This window comes from Mastomys coucha, unplaced genomic scaffold (assembly GCF_008632895.1).
Source record: "Mastomys coucha isolate ucsf_1 unplaced genomic scaffold, UCSF_Mcou_1 pScaffold14, whole genome shotgun sequence".
Classification (NCBI taxonomy): domain Eukaryota; kingdom Metazoa; phylum Chordata; class Mammalia; order Rodentia; family Muridae; genus Mastomys; species Mastomys coucha.
Genome location: NW_022196896.1, coordinates 113,330,442 through 113,344,339, shown reverse-complemented (window position 1 = coordinate 113,344,339; position 13,898 = coordinate 113,330,442). Strand labels below are relative to the sequence as shown.

At 45.9% G+C, this 13,898-nt stretch overlaps 1 protein-coding gene across 1 annotated transcript in view; it reads right to left on the bottom strand.

Annotated features, from left to right (window-relative positions):
- The window catches only part of Sag (S-antigen visual arrestin), a 40,857-nt gene that overhangs the window by 18,123 nt on the left and 8,836 nt on the right, over positions 1 to 13,898 (bottom strand). The window contains exons 4-10 of the mRNA XM_031368332.1: positions 13,386 to 13,430; positions 11,560 to 11,753; positions 8,043 to 8,102; positions 6,526 to 6,602; positions 5,164 to 5,299; positions 4,110 to 4,194; positions 190 to 262 (exon numbers count right to left, since the gene is read on the bottom strand). Of these exons, the coding sequence (XP_031224192.1) occupies positions 190 to 262; positions 4,110 to 4,194; positions 5,164 to 5,299; positions 6,526 to 6,602; positions 8,043 to 8,102; positions 11,560 to 11,753; positions 13,386 to 13,430 (670 nt within the window). The remainder of the gene's footprint in view (positions 1 to 189; positions 263 to 4,109; positions 4,195 to 5,163; positions 5,300 to 6,525; positions 6,603 to 8,042; positions 8,103 to 11,559; positions 11,754 to 13,385; positions 13,431 to 13,898) is intronic.

The window sequence follows — 13,898 nt, the reverse complement described above, 5'->3', positions numbered from 1 at the left end:
AGCCTAAGAGATGGGCCAGAGGCAAAATAAACGCAGAGCTTAGCCTGCCTTGCTTTGTAGCCCTTGATGTAAGAAAAGGGGAAGAAAGCAAAGGCTCTGGCCTGGCAGGGTTTTCTAGTTCCCTCTTCAGAAGAGGAAGTTAACCAAGTGGGCTGCCGCCCAGGAAGTGGAAAGGCATCTGCTACTTACTGTGTTTCCTCTGAGGCCACAGGCTTGACGTAATAATCACTTGAGTAGAGAACCACATTGGCTATTTGTTCCACTGCAAAGGGAAGACAGGAGTGGGGTGGTCAGTGCAGCCCCTCGTGCCTTCCAGGAGACACACGGGACTGTTGGCTTTCTCAGCTGTAAGCTTAAAGCTGCAATTTTTCAAGGTCTGATTTCAGGCTATTTCTATACACCAGTGACTTGCTCTGCATTAATTCCCACCAAAACACCAAGCTCTGAGATTCGGCTCCAGGAAGCCCCCTCCTCTCCTCCAAGCCTATAATCTCTTAAAATCAAGCTTGAGGATTAAAAGAAACAATTTAAAGTAACCATCACAGTACCAAACTCATAGAAAACTATTAATATTTTGTTTCAGAAATGTTCAGTTTCTTTCAAGGTCATTGGTATTATTATCCGATAAACTTTGAGAAATATTTTTTAATTTAAAACAGGTTTTCCTGTGTAACCCAGGCTGGCCTAGAACTCACAATTCTGCCTCAGGTTCCGAAGGGTTAGCGTTACAAGCATGCACCACCACACTTTGCTGTGAAGTAATTTTAAATACAAGTGCATGATCCGTTTACCAGCTGTTTCTCAAAGTTTGCTTCTTTCCTTTCAAAATTGAAATTACAGCCCCAGGGTGACGTTATTTTTAAAATTTGCATCACTGGAGGGGGTCATGAACATGTCAAGGACTTTTTGGGAGGTCAGAGTACAACTTGTGGGAAAGTCATTCTCTCCTTCCACCATGTGAGGTCCAGAAATCAAACTCATGGTGCCAGGCTGGCAAGCTGGAGCTTTTGCCAGCTCATCCCACTAGCCCAAGTGGGCATTCATTGTGAAGAGGAGGGCTCTCTGGAAAGTGATGGAGCTGTGACGAGAGCACCCTCACGAGTGGAATTCATGGCCTTAACAAGGAGGGTCCAGAAGCTTTTTGGAGGATGAGCTCAACAGATGAATCTGCCAATACCTTGATCTTGAACTTCCCTAAGAGTTGTTAGCTGACTATAACGGCACACACCTACAAATACCAGTACTAGGGAGGCTGCAGTAGGAGGAGCAAATGTTTGAGGCTCACATCTCAGTGTGTGTGAGCCACCTAGTTTGTGGTGTCTTTGCTATAGCAGCCTGAAGGGGCAGATAGACTCTACTATACAGACCAAGGTAGCCATTGGCACTGTATACAATATGCTGAAGAGCTCAGTCCTACAGAGAACTTAACCAACATAAAACAAGGCTGGATTAATATTCACATTAGCAAAAGGCAAAAAAAAAAAACATAGATTCTCTCCTATTCAAGCACACAATTCCTGACCTTCATCTTCGGTGGACGTACAGGGAAAGTGAAACATATATCTGACCCCTGTGTCGGCCCATTTTCTGTTGCTATAGCTGAATAATACACAACGGTTTAATTAGCCTCTGGCTCTGGAAGCTGAAACTCCCAAGCGGTGCTGGTCTCTGATAAGGGCCTTCCTGTTTGATCATAATAGTTGAGGACCTCAAATGGCACAGGCAGGCCAGGTATGCTAATTTAAGTCTCTTTACATCATGCAAAGCCTCTAATGTCATTCCGGGTCCTTCCTCAGAACCTCATCTGACCCTAGCTACTTCCCAAAGTCTCCCCTGAAAATATCATTAACAAGTGAATGGGAAGATCAAGTTTCAAACACTTGAGCTTACAGTGGGCACATTCAAACCACAGCAGATAACTGGGCTATACAACCATTTGGTCTGCATGGGATAAACCCTATTTTGTATGTATGTGCACATGCAAGTATGTGCCTATGTATACACTGAAGATTGAACCCAGCAAGCATACTACAAACTGAGCAACATCTCTAGCTTTTTTTAAAACTAGGATTTCATGGGCTGGTGAGATGGTTCAGCAGGTAAGAGCACTGACTGCTCTTCCAAAGGTCCTAAGTTCAAATCCCAGCAACAACATGGTGGCTCACAACCACCCGTAATGAGGTCTGACTGACCTCTTCTGGTGCATCTGAAGACAGCTATAGTGGACTTAATTATAATAATAAATAAATATTTAAAAAAACAAACAAACTAGGATTTCATGTAGCCTAGACTGGCCTCTACATGTTGTTGTGGCTAGCCTTGAACTCCTGATCCTTTTACTTGCCCAGCCCAGGTATAAAGACTAATAATAACATTGAAATTTCCATATTCTTTGTCCAGGATATCCTTTGTCCTGGTATGACTACTTACTTTGCTGTTGTAAATCTACCTTAGCTTGGCCATCAAATGTTTTAGCTGAAAGTTGAAGTCTGAATTTACTCACCCAGATCGGCTCATTTTGCTTTTTTGTTTCTTCCTTTGTTTTGCCCACAGAGGACCTACACATTTTGGTTTTGTTCTACACTTTTAATGTCTTGAGAGAAAAGCTAGGTATGTTACCCAGACTGGCCTCAAACTTACAACCTCCTGTGTTCTGAGTGCATGGATTATAGGTGTGTGCCACAAAGGGCTGAGGAAATATAGAGAACAGTAAGGGGGCTCCACTGCAGTACACAGCAGAGCTGATCTTCTCTAGATGTTCGTTCAAGGCGAGATATCACACATCACTACTCATGAAGCACTTCTATGTGGGACCTGTACTTAGGGCCTATAGGCCTGAGAAGGTGGACAGCAAGCCAACTTGGGATTCAAGGGTGACATAGCTGGAGCCCACAGATTAAGCCCAGTGTTTTCAAATCCGGTGGCTTGCTCACTCACTTGCTGTATTGGTCAACAAAAACTATCAACTTCCGGGCTGGTGAGATGGCTCAGCAGGTAAGAGCACTGACTGCTCTTCCGAAGGTCCTGAGTTCGCATCCCAGCAACCACATGATGGCTCACAACCACCCATAATGAGATTGGATGCCCTCTTCTGGTGCGTCTGAAGACAGCTACAGTGAACTACACCGGGGGCGAGCAGGCCGGAGCAGAGGTCCCGAGTTCAATTCCCAAGAGCCACACACATGATAGTTCATGGCTATCTGTACAGCTGCAGTGTACTCATACACATAAAATAAATAAAATTTTCTTAAAAAATAAAAACAAAAAACCAAAACAAAACAAAAAATACCTATCAACTTCCAAAAAGGGAAGTGGGGCTGGAGAATGGTTCAGTGGTTAAAGTTTAAGTCCCCAAACCCACAGCACAGCTAACAACCACAATGCACACACACCCATACACATTAAATAATTAACCAAGCAAACAAAAGAAAAAGAGGGGAACTTCTCCCTGGATTCCCCAAGTGACACCTGGCCCGGAGGGGTGTTTCTGGAAAGGCATGATCATGGGAAGACAGGAAGGACATCTACTAAAGACCAAGTTCCAAGACAAAAGGCAATGGCGGTGAATGCAATGACTTCTTGTTTTGAGGTAGGGTCTCCAATTGCCAGGCTGGCCTCAACACGGACTTATAGCCAAGGACAACCTTGATCTTCCTGTTTCTGCCTCCCGAGTGCTGAAATTCTATGCACGCAGCATTTAGTTTATGTGGTGCTGTGAATTGAACCTAGAGCTTCCTGAATGCTCCACCAACTGAGGTAGAGCCTGAATGTGGTAACTTCTAATGTCCTTCTCTTTTTAAGATCCTGCTATCAGCCAAGTGGCGGTGGCACATGCCTTTAACCCCAGAACTTGTGAGACAGGGGCAGACATCTTTGAGTTTGAGGCCAGCCTCGTTTATAGAGTGAATTCCAGGACAGCTAAGAGTCCATAGAGAAACCCTGTCTCAAAAAAAGGAAAAAAATCCTGCTATCAATGATAACAGCAACTGGCAGATCCAAGGACATAGGTGGGGTGGGGGCTTATCAGGCCAGAGTGGGCCCTAGGAAATAGCATGAGGCGGAGGAATTCTAGAAAGCCCTGCTTTCCAATATAGAGGTGAAGGTCCCACCTGATACTTTAATCTTCTTCACAACCTTCTCTGTGTTATTGGTCACAGTCACGGTCACGGGGATGGGTTCCCCATGGAAATATATCTAAAAAGTAAGAGAGAAGTCAAAGAGAAGAACGGAGCATGGCAGATGGTGTCTGTGAGCTGAGCGTTCCCTAGACCAAGATTTTCTCAGTCCCTTTCCAACAGATAAGGCTAAATGACCCCAGTGTTAGAAAATCTAAAACGATAGCAACATTTCCTCGGGAGGAGGCTATGGATATGTTCAGCCTCATCTGCAGGAAGAAGGCCAAGGAGGTTAAGGGGTATCCGGGGTCAGCTTTAATTGTCAACTTGACCCGACTGAGAATCACTTGGGAAGGGAGCCTTGAGAAGGATCATCTACCTCGGGTTAGTCTGTGTGCATGTCTGTGAGGAGTTGTCCTGATGGTTAATTGACATGGCCAGAACCAGCACCACTGTGAGTGGCGCCATTCCCTAGGCAGGGGCTCTTGGAAGTTCCTGCCTTGACTTCATTGTTTGGGGGGTGAGGTGGGATGTATGAAATGAACTGAAGGCACTAGGATTGCTGGCTGACAGAACTTTACCCAGCAACACCCCATGCCACCCACACCCACACATGTGTACACAGAACGTGAGGCTCTGGCTAACCTGTGCATCGTTGATTCTGGACCACAAGAGCCTTGGCCTTCACCTTCTACAACCATAACTCCCTTCACCAATGACATCACTCTTAACATGGCTGCCCTGTGAGTTTTCTATGAAAGCTGAATTTTTCCAAGAAAGTGAGCAACTAAAAGTGGTACAGTGAGCAATGCTGTCTCAGAGAATGAAGGTCCAGGAATGGCCAAGGCGGCTGGAAGAGGATGTAGACTTACAATCTCTACGGTCCCCAGACTATGGGGAGAGCCAACAAGTGCGATGGTAAAGCTGCTGTGGCTCATGGAGACTAGCTCCAAATTGATGGAAAGAGAACATCTGTGCTTTCACTGTGGCAGACCCAAGGTGACCTCTGTGCATCGGGCTGTGGTCGAAATCCCAAGGGTGTGAGTACCTCTTTACTGAGGGAGACTGAGAGGTTCAGGGGCTTGTCAGACATGAAGAACTGCCAGGAGGCTTCGGCAGAGGGCTGGGGACCCATCTCAAGTGGGGCATGCTGCACTTTCCGGATCAGTAACCGCACAGAGCTCCTGAGGAGAAAAGGTCCAGGGTTCACAGTTGGTGCCCATGCCAACCCCAAATGCTCCAAATCGCCCAGTCTCTATGATTCCAGGGATCTGAATACTGAACCAGCAATGTCCGTAAGGTCCCCTGCATCCTGTCAGACTCTGGTTAGCCTCCTCGCAGGAGAGCTTGTGTCATGGTTTCAGATGCCTTATGTGACCAGGCTTTAGAGCTCCATGTAACGGTAGCACACTGTCACTGTCACTGTCATAAGCATCAAAAATTACACAACGTGGGAAAAGGGTTCTTGTCTGGCAGGTACCAGGTCATGGTACATAGGACGGGTCAGATCTACAGCAAAACGCACAGCATGGGGAGAAGCGGAAAACGTGAGGAGAATGCAGGAAGGGTGGGGACGGGTGGAGATGGTGAGTTATCAAATAAAAAGAAGGCACAGCTAAGAGGGGGAGGTACTGGGAGGATATGGGGGAGCGAGAGGAGGAAAGAGAATTGGGGCTGTATATCATCCTATTGCATGGTATAGAAGTATGAAATGCTCAAAGAACTTTAAAGAAATGAGCACTTGGTGGGAGGAATGTCTATTGGTGATAGAGATTCTGTTTGGAATGGCACAAAAGCTTTGAGTTAGCTTCTGATTGTGGTGAGACATTGTGAATCTACTTAGTGTTAGGGAGTCACATATTTCAAAGTGGTTAGAATCACAGACTTCATAGTGTATGGATCTTATCGTAAGTTCAAAAATGTTTTTAAAAAAATAGATATGGTACCTTATGCCTGGCATTCCAGTGTTTGGAAAGCCGAGGCAGAAGGAACACCCATTCTAGGGCAGTCTTGACTACAGAGAGAGACTGTTTTGAAATAAAATAGATAGAATAAAATAAAATAAAATAAAATAAAATAAAATAAAATAAAAACTAAGAAGAGAAGATAAATAAATAGGAAGAAAATGAGAGGACCTGGAAGGTTTGGGACCTGGAAGGGCATGTGGGTCTCTGAGGTTGTTAAGACCGTTGTCATTCCCTTTTATGTTCCCCACCCCATATGAGTAGTCATTGCCCCCCAAGCCCCGTGATAGTTCAGGCCTTATCAGCCAGGATCTTGGGAGATTCCATGGCCCCAGCTACCAGGAACCGACATGAAGAGTCTGTCACACAGGGATAAAGTGGGAGCATTTCTTATCCCCACCTCTATACCACACGATCCACCCCAAGTCCCTCAAGAGTACTCTTACTTCTTGGGGATCTTGTCCTCTTCAGGATCTGTGATGTCTGTGGCAAATGCTTTAACCTCAAAGTCAACCCCACAGCTCTATTGGAGACAAGAAAACAGACAGGGCAGCAATCAGCACCTCCCTAACAGAACAGAGGTCACGCCTGTAGGGAGATATATGTCCCTAGCTTTTCTCCTAAACTGTGTCTTTCTTGGAGCTGTCCCATGAAGACTACTGGAAAAGTGTGCTGTTAATCCAATGCTGACATCTGTATTCTAGTTAGGGTTACTCTTGCTGTGATGAAACACTGTAACTGAAAAAGCAAGCAGGGAAGGAAAGGGTTTACTTGACTTATGCTTCTATATCACTCTTCCTCATCAAAGGAAGTCAGAACAGGAACTCAAACAGGGCAGGAACCTGGAGCCAGGAGCTGATGCAGAGGCCACGGAAGAATGCTGCTTTCTGGCTTGCTCCCCATGGCTTGCTCAGCTTGCTGTCTTATAGAATCTAGGACCACCAACCCAAGGATGGTACCAGCCACAATGGGCTGAATCTTCCTCCATCAGTCACTAACTAAGAAAATAGCCCAGCAGTGGTGGCACATGCCTTTAATCCCAGCACTTGGGAGGCAGAGGCAGGTGGATTTCTGAGTTTGAGGCCAGCCTGGTCTACAGAGTGACCAGGTCTACATACAGCCAAGGCTATACAGAGAAACCCTGTCTCGAAAAACCCAAAAAGAAAGCAAGCAGAGCAAGCCAGGGGAAGCAAGCCAGTAAGGAACATCCCTCCATGGCCTCTGCATTAGATCCTGCTTCCTGACCTGCTTGAGTTCCAGTCCCGACTTCCTTTGGTGATGAACGGCAAGGTGGAAGTAAGCTGAATAAACCCTTTCCTCCTGAAGTTGCTTCTTGGTCATGATGTATGTGCAGGACTAAGACACCCATGTTGTCAAGATCTGACTGCCCTACGCCTTCCTTCCACCCTGACCCCGCTCCCACCCTTTGCTCCTTCTCCCCTCATTTAGCATGTAGCAGAAAACAGCTTAAGCATGTCCCCTCAGCTGCAAGTAGCAGGGCCTCTCTCCCCAGAGAATCTGGCTTTCCCCTTTTCTTAGACTAAGGACTCTGACTTTAAATGTCGCCTGTTGTCACTCCCTCACACAAGCCTGAGGCTTTCCACAGTGCCTGTGGCCATATCTAATGTGTTCTTACAGTTCTGTGTTCTTACTGTTGCCTGTTGCTTTCTGTTAGCATGTGAGAGCCAGGGGGTTCAATCTCTTGTTCACAAGGCTATTCATGGTTGGAGAGTCTTTATGCTGGGCCCTTTGAGCATATTTGATAATTTCAATGATAAAAAGCTACTTTAAATGGCTATCGAAAGCTTGGCATGGTGGCTCGTGACTGTCACCCCAGCACTTGGGAGGTGGAGGCAAGATGATCAGGATTTCAAGGTCAGTTTCAGTCTTACAAGAGCCCGCTTCAAAATAATCAAAAGCCTACTGAAGGAGGAGAGCCTTTGGCGTTTCTTCTTTAACTTACCTTCCCTACATCTTGTGGAGCTGGCTGCAACATCACTGAACAGGGTAGGTAGTCAGGAAACTGGAAAGACACAAACACACAACCATTTCATTCAGAGGAGTTATTCTATATGCAGTATAAAACCATCATACAAGATGACACAAAAAAAAAAATACAGAATTCTCAGCCAGGCAGTGGTGGCGCACACTTTTAATCTCAGCACTTGGGAGGCAGAGGCAGGCGGATTTCTGAGCTTGAGGCCAGCCTGGTCTACAGAGTGAGTTCCAAGACAGCCAGGGCTATACAGAGAAACTCTGTCTCAAAAAACCAAAAAACCAAACAACAACAACAACAAAACCCTCCAGTATGTACAGAGATACACCTGGGTTGTACCCAGGGCATGTGTTTATCACCTGGCTCGGGTGTGCCCACTGGGGCCAAAGGTGTCTGATTATCTAGTTCACTCACCTCAGTATCCCTTATCCTAATCAGACATCCCTCTGACCATTTTTACACACAATGTACTACAATTTCTCTCTATGGTGCTTAGAGCTTCTACAGTGCACTTCATGCAGCCCTTCCCCTTTGTTGAATACCAACATGGTGTCTAACTGTTTTGCCATTATAAATAATGCAACAGTAAATATACATCTTTACACTGTTTAGTCCAGTTTTAGCCAGTTAATGCTATGCGAACTATCAGGTCAAAATCAATTGTGTGTGTGTGTGTGTGTATGTATATGTGCGCACGTGCGTGTGTGCATGTTTTGGGGGGATGGGAACAGGGTCTTTCTTTGCTTAGTTTATGCTAGCCTTGAATTTTCAATTCTCCTACCTCTGCTTATATATTGCTGAGATTTGTGACTGAAAAAAAAATCACATTTTACAAAGATTTATTCATTTCTAAATATTACGTGTCTGAGTGTTTTGCCTGCATATACCTCTGCACTGCATGTGTGCCTGGTGTTCATGGAGGCCCAAAGAGAGTGACAGATCCTCTGAACCTGGAGTTACAGATAGGTGTAAACTGCCATTCAGATGCTGAAAGCTGAATCTTGGTTCTCTGTAAAGGCAGCTAGCAGCTAACCTCTGAGCCACTCCTTATCTCGAGTGATCCTCATTTTCCATGATCCTCAGCTTTCCTGGACCATGGCATTCAAATGTTTAAAAGGAATATGTATAGTGTGGCCTAGAAATCAGACACGTGTGTGTGTGTGTGTGTGTGTGTGTGTGAAACCCCTTTCATGACATTAGTTGGCCTTTGCAATGTGTGGTTGGTATGTAATGTATGCAAAATGTATGGTCTTCACAATGAATGGTCCCATTCCATTTAGTTTAATTCTCTTCTATGCCCTCTATCCCATCCCAGTTTTCTCCAGCCCTCTGTTGTTGCTTTAAAAAAAAAAATCTTTCTGTGCAGGGGGCTAAATTCGAGCACACCACACAAGTGCTCCAGCACCAAGCTACACCTCCAGCACCCCATTTCTAGCCAGTCATGTTGGCCCATGGCTTTAAGAGGCAGAGGCAGGAGAATCTGAGTTTGAAACTAGTCTGGTCTATACAGCAAGCTTCAGGATAGCCAGAAAAAAAATTCCATTTGTAACAATTTTTTTTGTTTTTATTTTTTGTATTTTTGGGGCCAGGGTTGAGATAGGGTTTTTTTGGGGGGGAGGGGAGGGTTGGGTGTAGCCCTAGTACTCATTATGTAGACCAGGCTAGCTTTGAACTCACAGAGATCATCCTGCTTCCACCTTCTGAATGCTGGGATTAAAGCCATGTACCTACATTCCTCTAAAGGTTTTTGATACAGATTGCAAAGAAATTTTATCACTTCAGGTTCTCAGCATAGGTGTGCACACCTTCTTCTATATTGGCTTTTTTTTTTTTTTTTTTTTTTTTTTTTTTGAGACAAGGTTTCTTTGTATAGTCCTGGCTAAAGATCGAGCTCTGCAAACCAAGTGGCCTTGAACTCAGAGATATACCTGTCTCGAGCTCCCAGGTGCTTAGATTGAAGGCATGCACCACCATACCAGACAAAATAATATTTTTTAAAGATTTATTTATTTCATATATGTGGTTATACTGTCTCTGTCTTCAAACACAGCAGAAGACACCATCGGATAATCATTTCAGATGGTTGTGAGCCACCATGTGGTTGCTGGGAATTGAACTCAGAACCTCTGGAAGAACAGTCAGCGCTCTTAACTGCTAAGCCATCTCTCCAGCCCCACAAAATAATATTTTAAAGAGAAATTTTATATAATAACTATAATGTAATAGGATAACATAAAATTTTACCATTTTAGCTGGGCAGTGGTGCACATGTAAAAAATTCCAGCACTTGGGAGGCAGAGGCAGAGGCAGGCGGATTTCTGAGTTTGAGGTCAGCCTGGTCTACAGAGTGAGTTCCAGGACAGCCAGGGCTTCACAGAGAAACCCTTTTTCGGAAGAAAAAAAATTACCATTTTAGCTCATTTAAATGAACGTTTCATTGTGGTTAAATCTGTTCATACTGCTCCAGAATAATCACAAGCACCTGTCTCCAGAACCTTCCTATCATTCCAAAGAGAAGCTCTATCCCTGGAAACTGAAATCCAGGTCCTCCTCCCCAGCTGGCATTAGACTGGGTCTCCTTTCTGTCTAAGTTAATAGTGCTCCACCCATTGCTTCCTGGAAGTGGGACTGTATGATGCTCTTTTTCCTTTTGTGTCTGTCTTGTTTTACATAGCATCATGTCTGGGGGTGTTTATCTATGTTCTGACTTAGACAGTGTTTCTTGACTTTTTGTTTGTTTTATCAGAACAGAGTTTCTGTGTAGTCCTGGCTGTCCTGGAACTTACTCTAGACTAGGCTGGTCTGAACTCACAGAGATCTGCCCACCCCTGCCTTCTGTGTGAGTGTTGAGATTAAAGGCATGCGCCACTACCACCCACCTACTTCTTGATTGTTTTAAGGCTGAACCACATCACTTTGGAGGAGCATGTGTCAATAACATAGTATTGCAAGCAGAAAGGGCCACAGAGGCTTGGCTAGGGCTTGGGTTTCACTGGGTGACACATGGGCCTCAGAAGAAGTAAGTGGATAGAGTAAAGCACTGATTCAATGCCCAGGACCATGTAAGGGAGGCAGGGGTAGGGGCCTAGGGGTAAAAGATGGTACTCGATCTACCAAGGCCTCCCATCCCATAGCAGACTCTTGCTTGCTTAGAACTCCACGGGGCCAGCTGAGGGTCACGTCTACCAGTTTCTTTTTATAGTGAATGAGAAAAGACAGAACATACTCATCTAATTAGGTGCTCAGATGAAGGAAAATACCCAAAGGGCAGGTTGAAATGGTGCCTTCTGAGGCAGGGAGGCTATTTGCAGAGACTTAAAAAGAGACAGTCGCAGACCATGCAATCTAGAATTTCTTTCAAGGGTGCAATTTACAGGCCAACAGATGTGGGCCTCTGCCCCCTTCTCTCTGCCCTGTTCCTATCATAAGGTACCACGGATGAAGGAGGCAAGCCAGGGGAGCAGGCAGGGTAAGGAAAGCTCACCGTGAGCAGAAATGGGTATGTGTTGTCTCCCAGTTTCTTGAGCAGGCTCTCCTGGAGCTGGGTAAGGGCACTCACGGCCCCAACAGGAGGGTATACCTGGACCCGAGAAAAATACAGGTCCCTGCGGAAGGTCAGGCCAATCACATCAATGTCCTCCTGGCCATAGCGGAAGGCGCAGGTCAGGGTGACATACACTGGGGAAGGAGAGGCGACAGGTTAGTCTTGGTCCACTGCACTGACCTATCTACCTCCACCACTTCCACTGGGCGGAGCTAGCAACAGGATGACCACACCATGCTGTCTGCCCCAGGGTGCCAGGCTCTGCTGCCTGGAAGGAACTGGGAGGAGGAAGGGGTGGGAGGATGGTGATGGTGGAGAGTAATACTATGCAGCTGGTTGGCACATTTTGGGAGGACCAGTACGTTCCGAGGGTTAGAGTTCATTATGCAAAACCAGGACTCTCACAGATTGGGAGCCATCTCCTTGGCAACCATATTATTTTGCTAAGATGGTAGAAATCTACAGACAGGGCTGGCAAGGTGGCTAATTGAGTAAAAGCGCCTGCTTCCAAGCCTGACAATGAAAATTCAATTTCCAGGATCCGCCTTGTAACAGGAAGGAACCAACTCTCCACAAGTCACGCCTCCCCACCCCGACCTCCACATGTGAACCTTAGTACTTGTGTACCACCCACATGCATTTGTACCTATGCAGAGACACATGGACACACATACGTACTCCACGAATAAAAACGTAATACATCTAAAACTGTGTGGACAGATACGCGAAGTCCACCTGGTCTTACTGCCTCCTCCCTCCTTCCTCCCCCCGGTCCACCAGCTTGACGCTCTGGATGCGGATGTCTGAAACGGAACTAACTTGTCTGCCTGGGTTATGGAGGGCAGGATGTCTGGAGAGACAAACAGGGTTGGAAGCAAAACAGACATGTGCCTGAGCCATATGGAGGCTGAGGGAACAGCCATAGGCCTGGGCCAAGCAGGGAGACAAAATCGAACGTGAGAAGTTTCATTTATATAGTCTTTGGGCATTGCTCAGAGGCATACTAGGTGATTTATCACCACTTCCCAAAATCCTGTCCGATTAAAGGGAGCTGGTGCCCAGTGTATGAAAGTTCAAGTTTCTTTGAAGACAGGAAATGCACAGTCCTCCATCGTACGGCTTGTTGAACGTGGCACCTTGAGTCCCTTAGCTTTGGCTGAGTATCCTTCTGTGTCACTCCTTACACCCTTCCTTACAGGTGAGGACCTGAGAAAAGTGCCCACGGCGGGCCTGGATTTCTGCCTGCACCACTAAGCTGTGGTTTTCCCTGATAGCTGAATCCCTGTGTGGTAAAAGCCTGGTTGGGTTCAAGCCAGAGAGCTGTAGAGCCCCCCCAGGAAGGTGGGGAAACAGAAGAGAGCAATTTTCTGTCTTTCCTGCTTTGTTCCCCTCTCACCCAGACCCTGTTACCAGCCCACACCTGACACATTCCAGTGGGTACATCCAAAATTTAGAACAATGCCTTGCCGTTGCCAGGAGCAACCACTCCAAAGGCATATTTAGAATGGCACTGAGTCAGCGACATGATCATAAGCAAAGCTTGAATCTGTTCTAATTCAGTTTTTGCAACTGTCATTAGAAACAAATGGCTTGCCACACATGACTGCCAGAGATCTCAAGGGCACTGTGACACTGTGGCACAGAACTTTGCAAGGAAGCACAAAAGTAAACTCTGGGTTTTATTCCCTTGCCTTTCAACAAGCATGCTTTCCTACTACCCACAGATAGCCTTCTATGCCAGGAGGATGGGCAAGGGCTTAGCTCACCTTTCTTCCCTTTCACAAGCTCAGGATCCACCAATACGACACCATCTAAAACAAAAGAGAGAAAACCAAGAGAGTGAGATTAGGAAAACAAGGCATCTAACTTCGGGACTCCTGGCATCTTCTGTTTTGAGTTTGGAGGTAGGAAGCTGAGACAGGATATCATGTAGCCCAGTCTAGCCTTGGGCTTGCTATGTAGCTAAGGATGACCATAAAACAAGTAATCCTCCTGCCTTCAGGCCTAATTCACCAACCAGCTTGCCTCTTATGGTTTTTTAGAGCTTTGGAGAGACGGCTCGGCAGTTAACAGAACTAGCTGCTCTTCCGTGGGACCTTGGGTTTGGGTTCCTGGCACCCACGTGGCAACACACATCTGTCCAGTTTCAGGGAATCCAACAGCTCTTCTGTCTTCTGATGACCCCTGCGTGCATATTATGCACGTACAAGCACTCAGGCCTATGTGCTTAGACATAAAATAAAATAATAAGAATAGTCTTTTTTTTTTTTTTTTTTTTT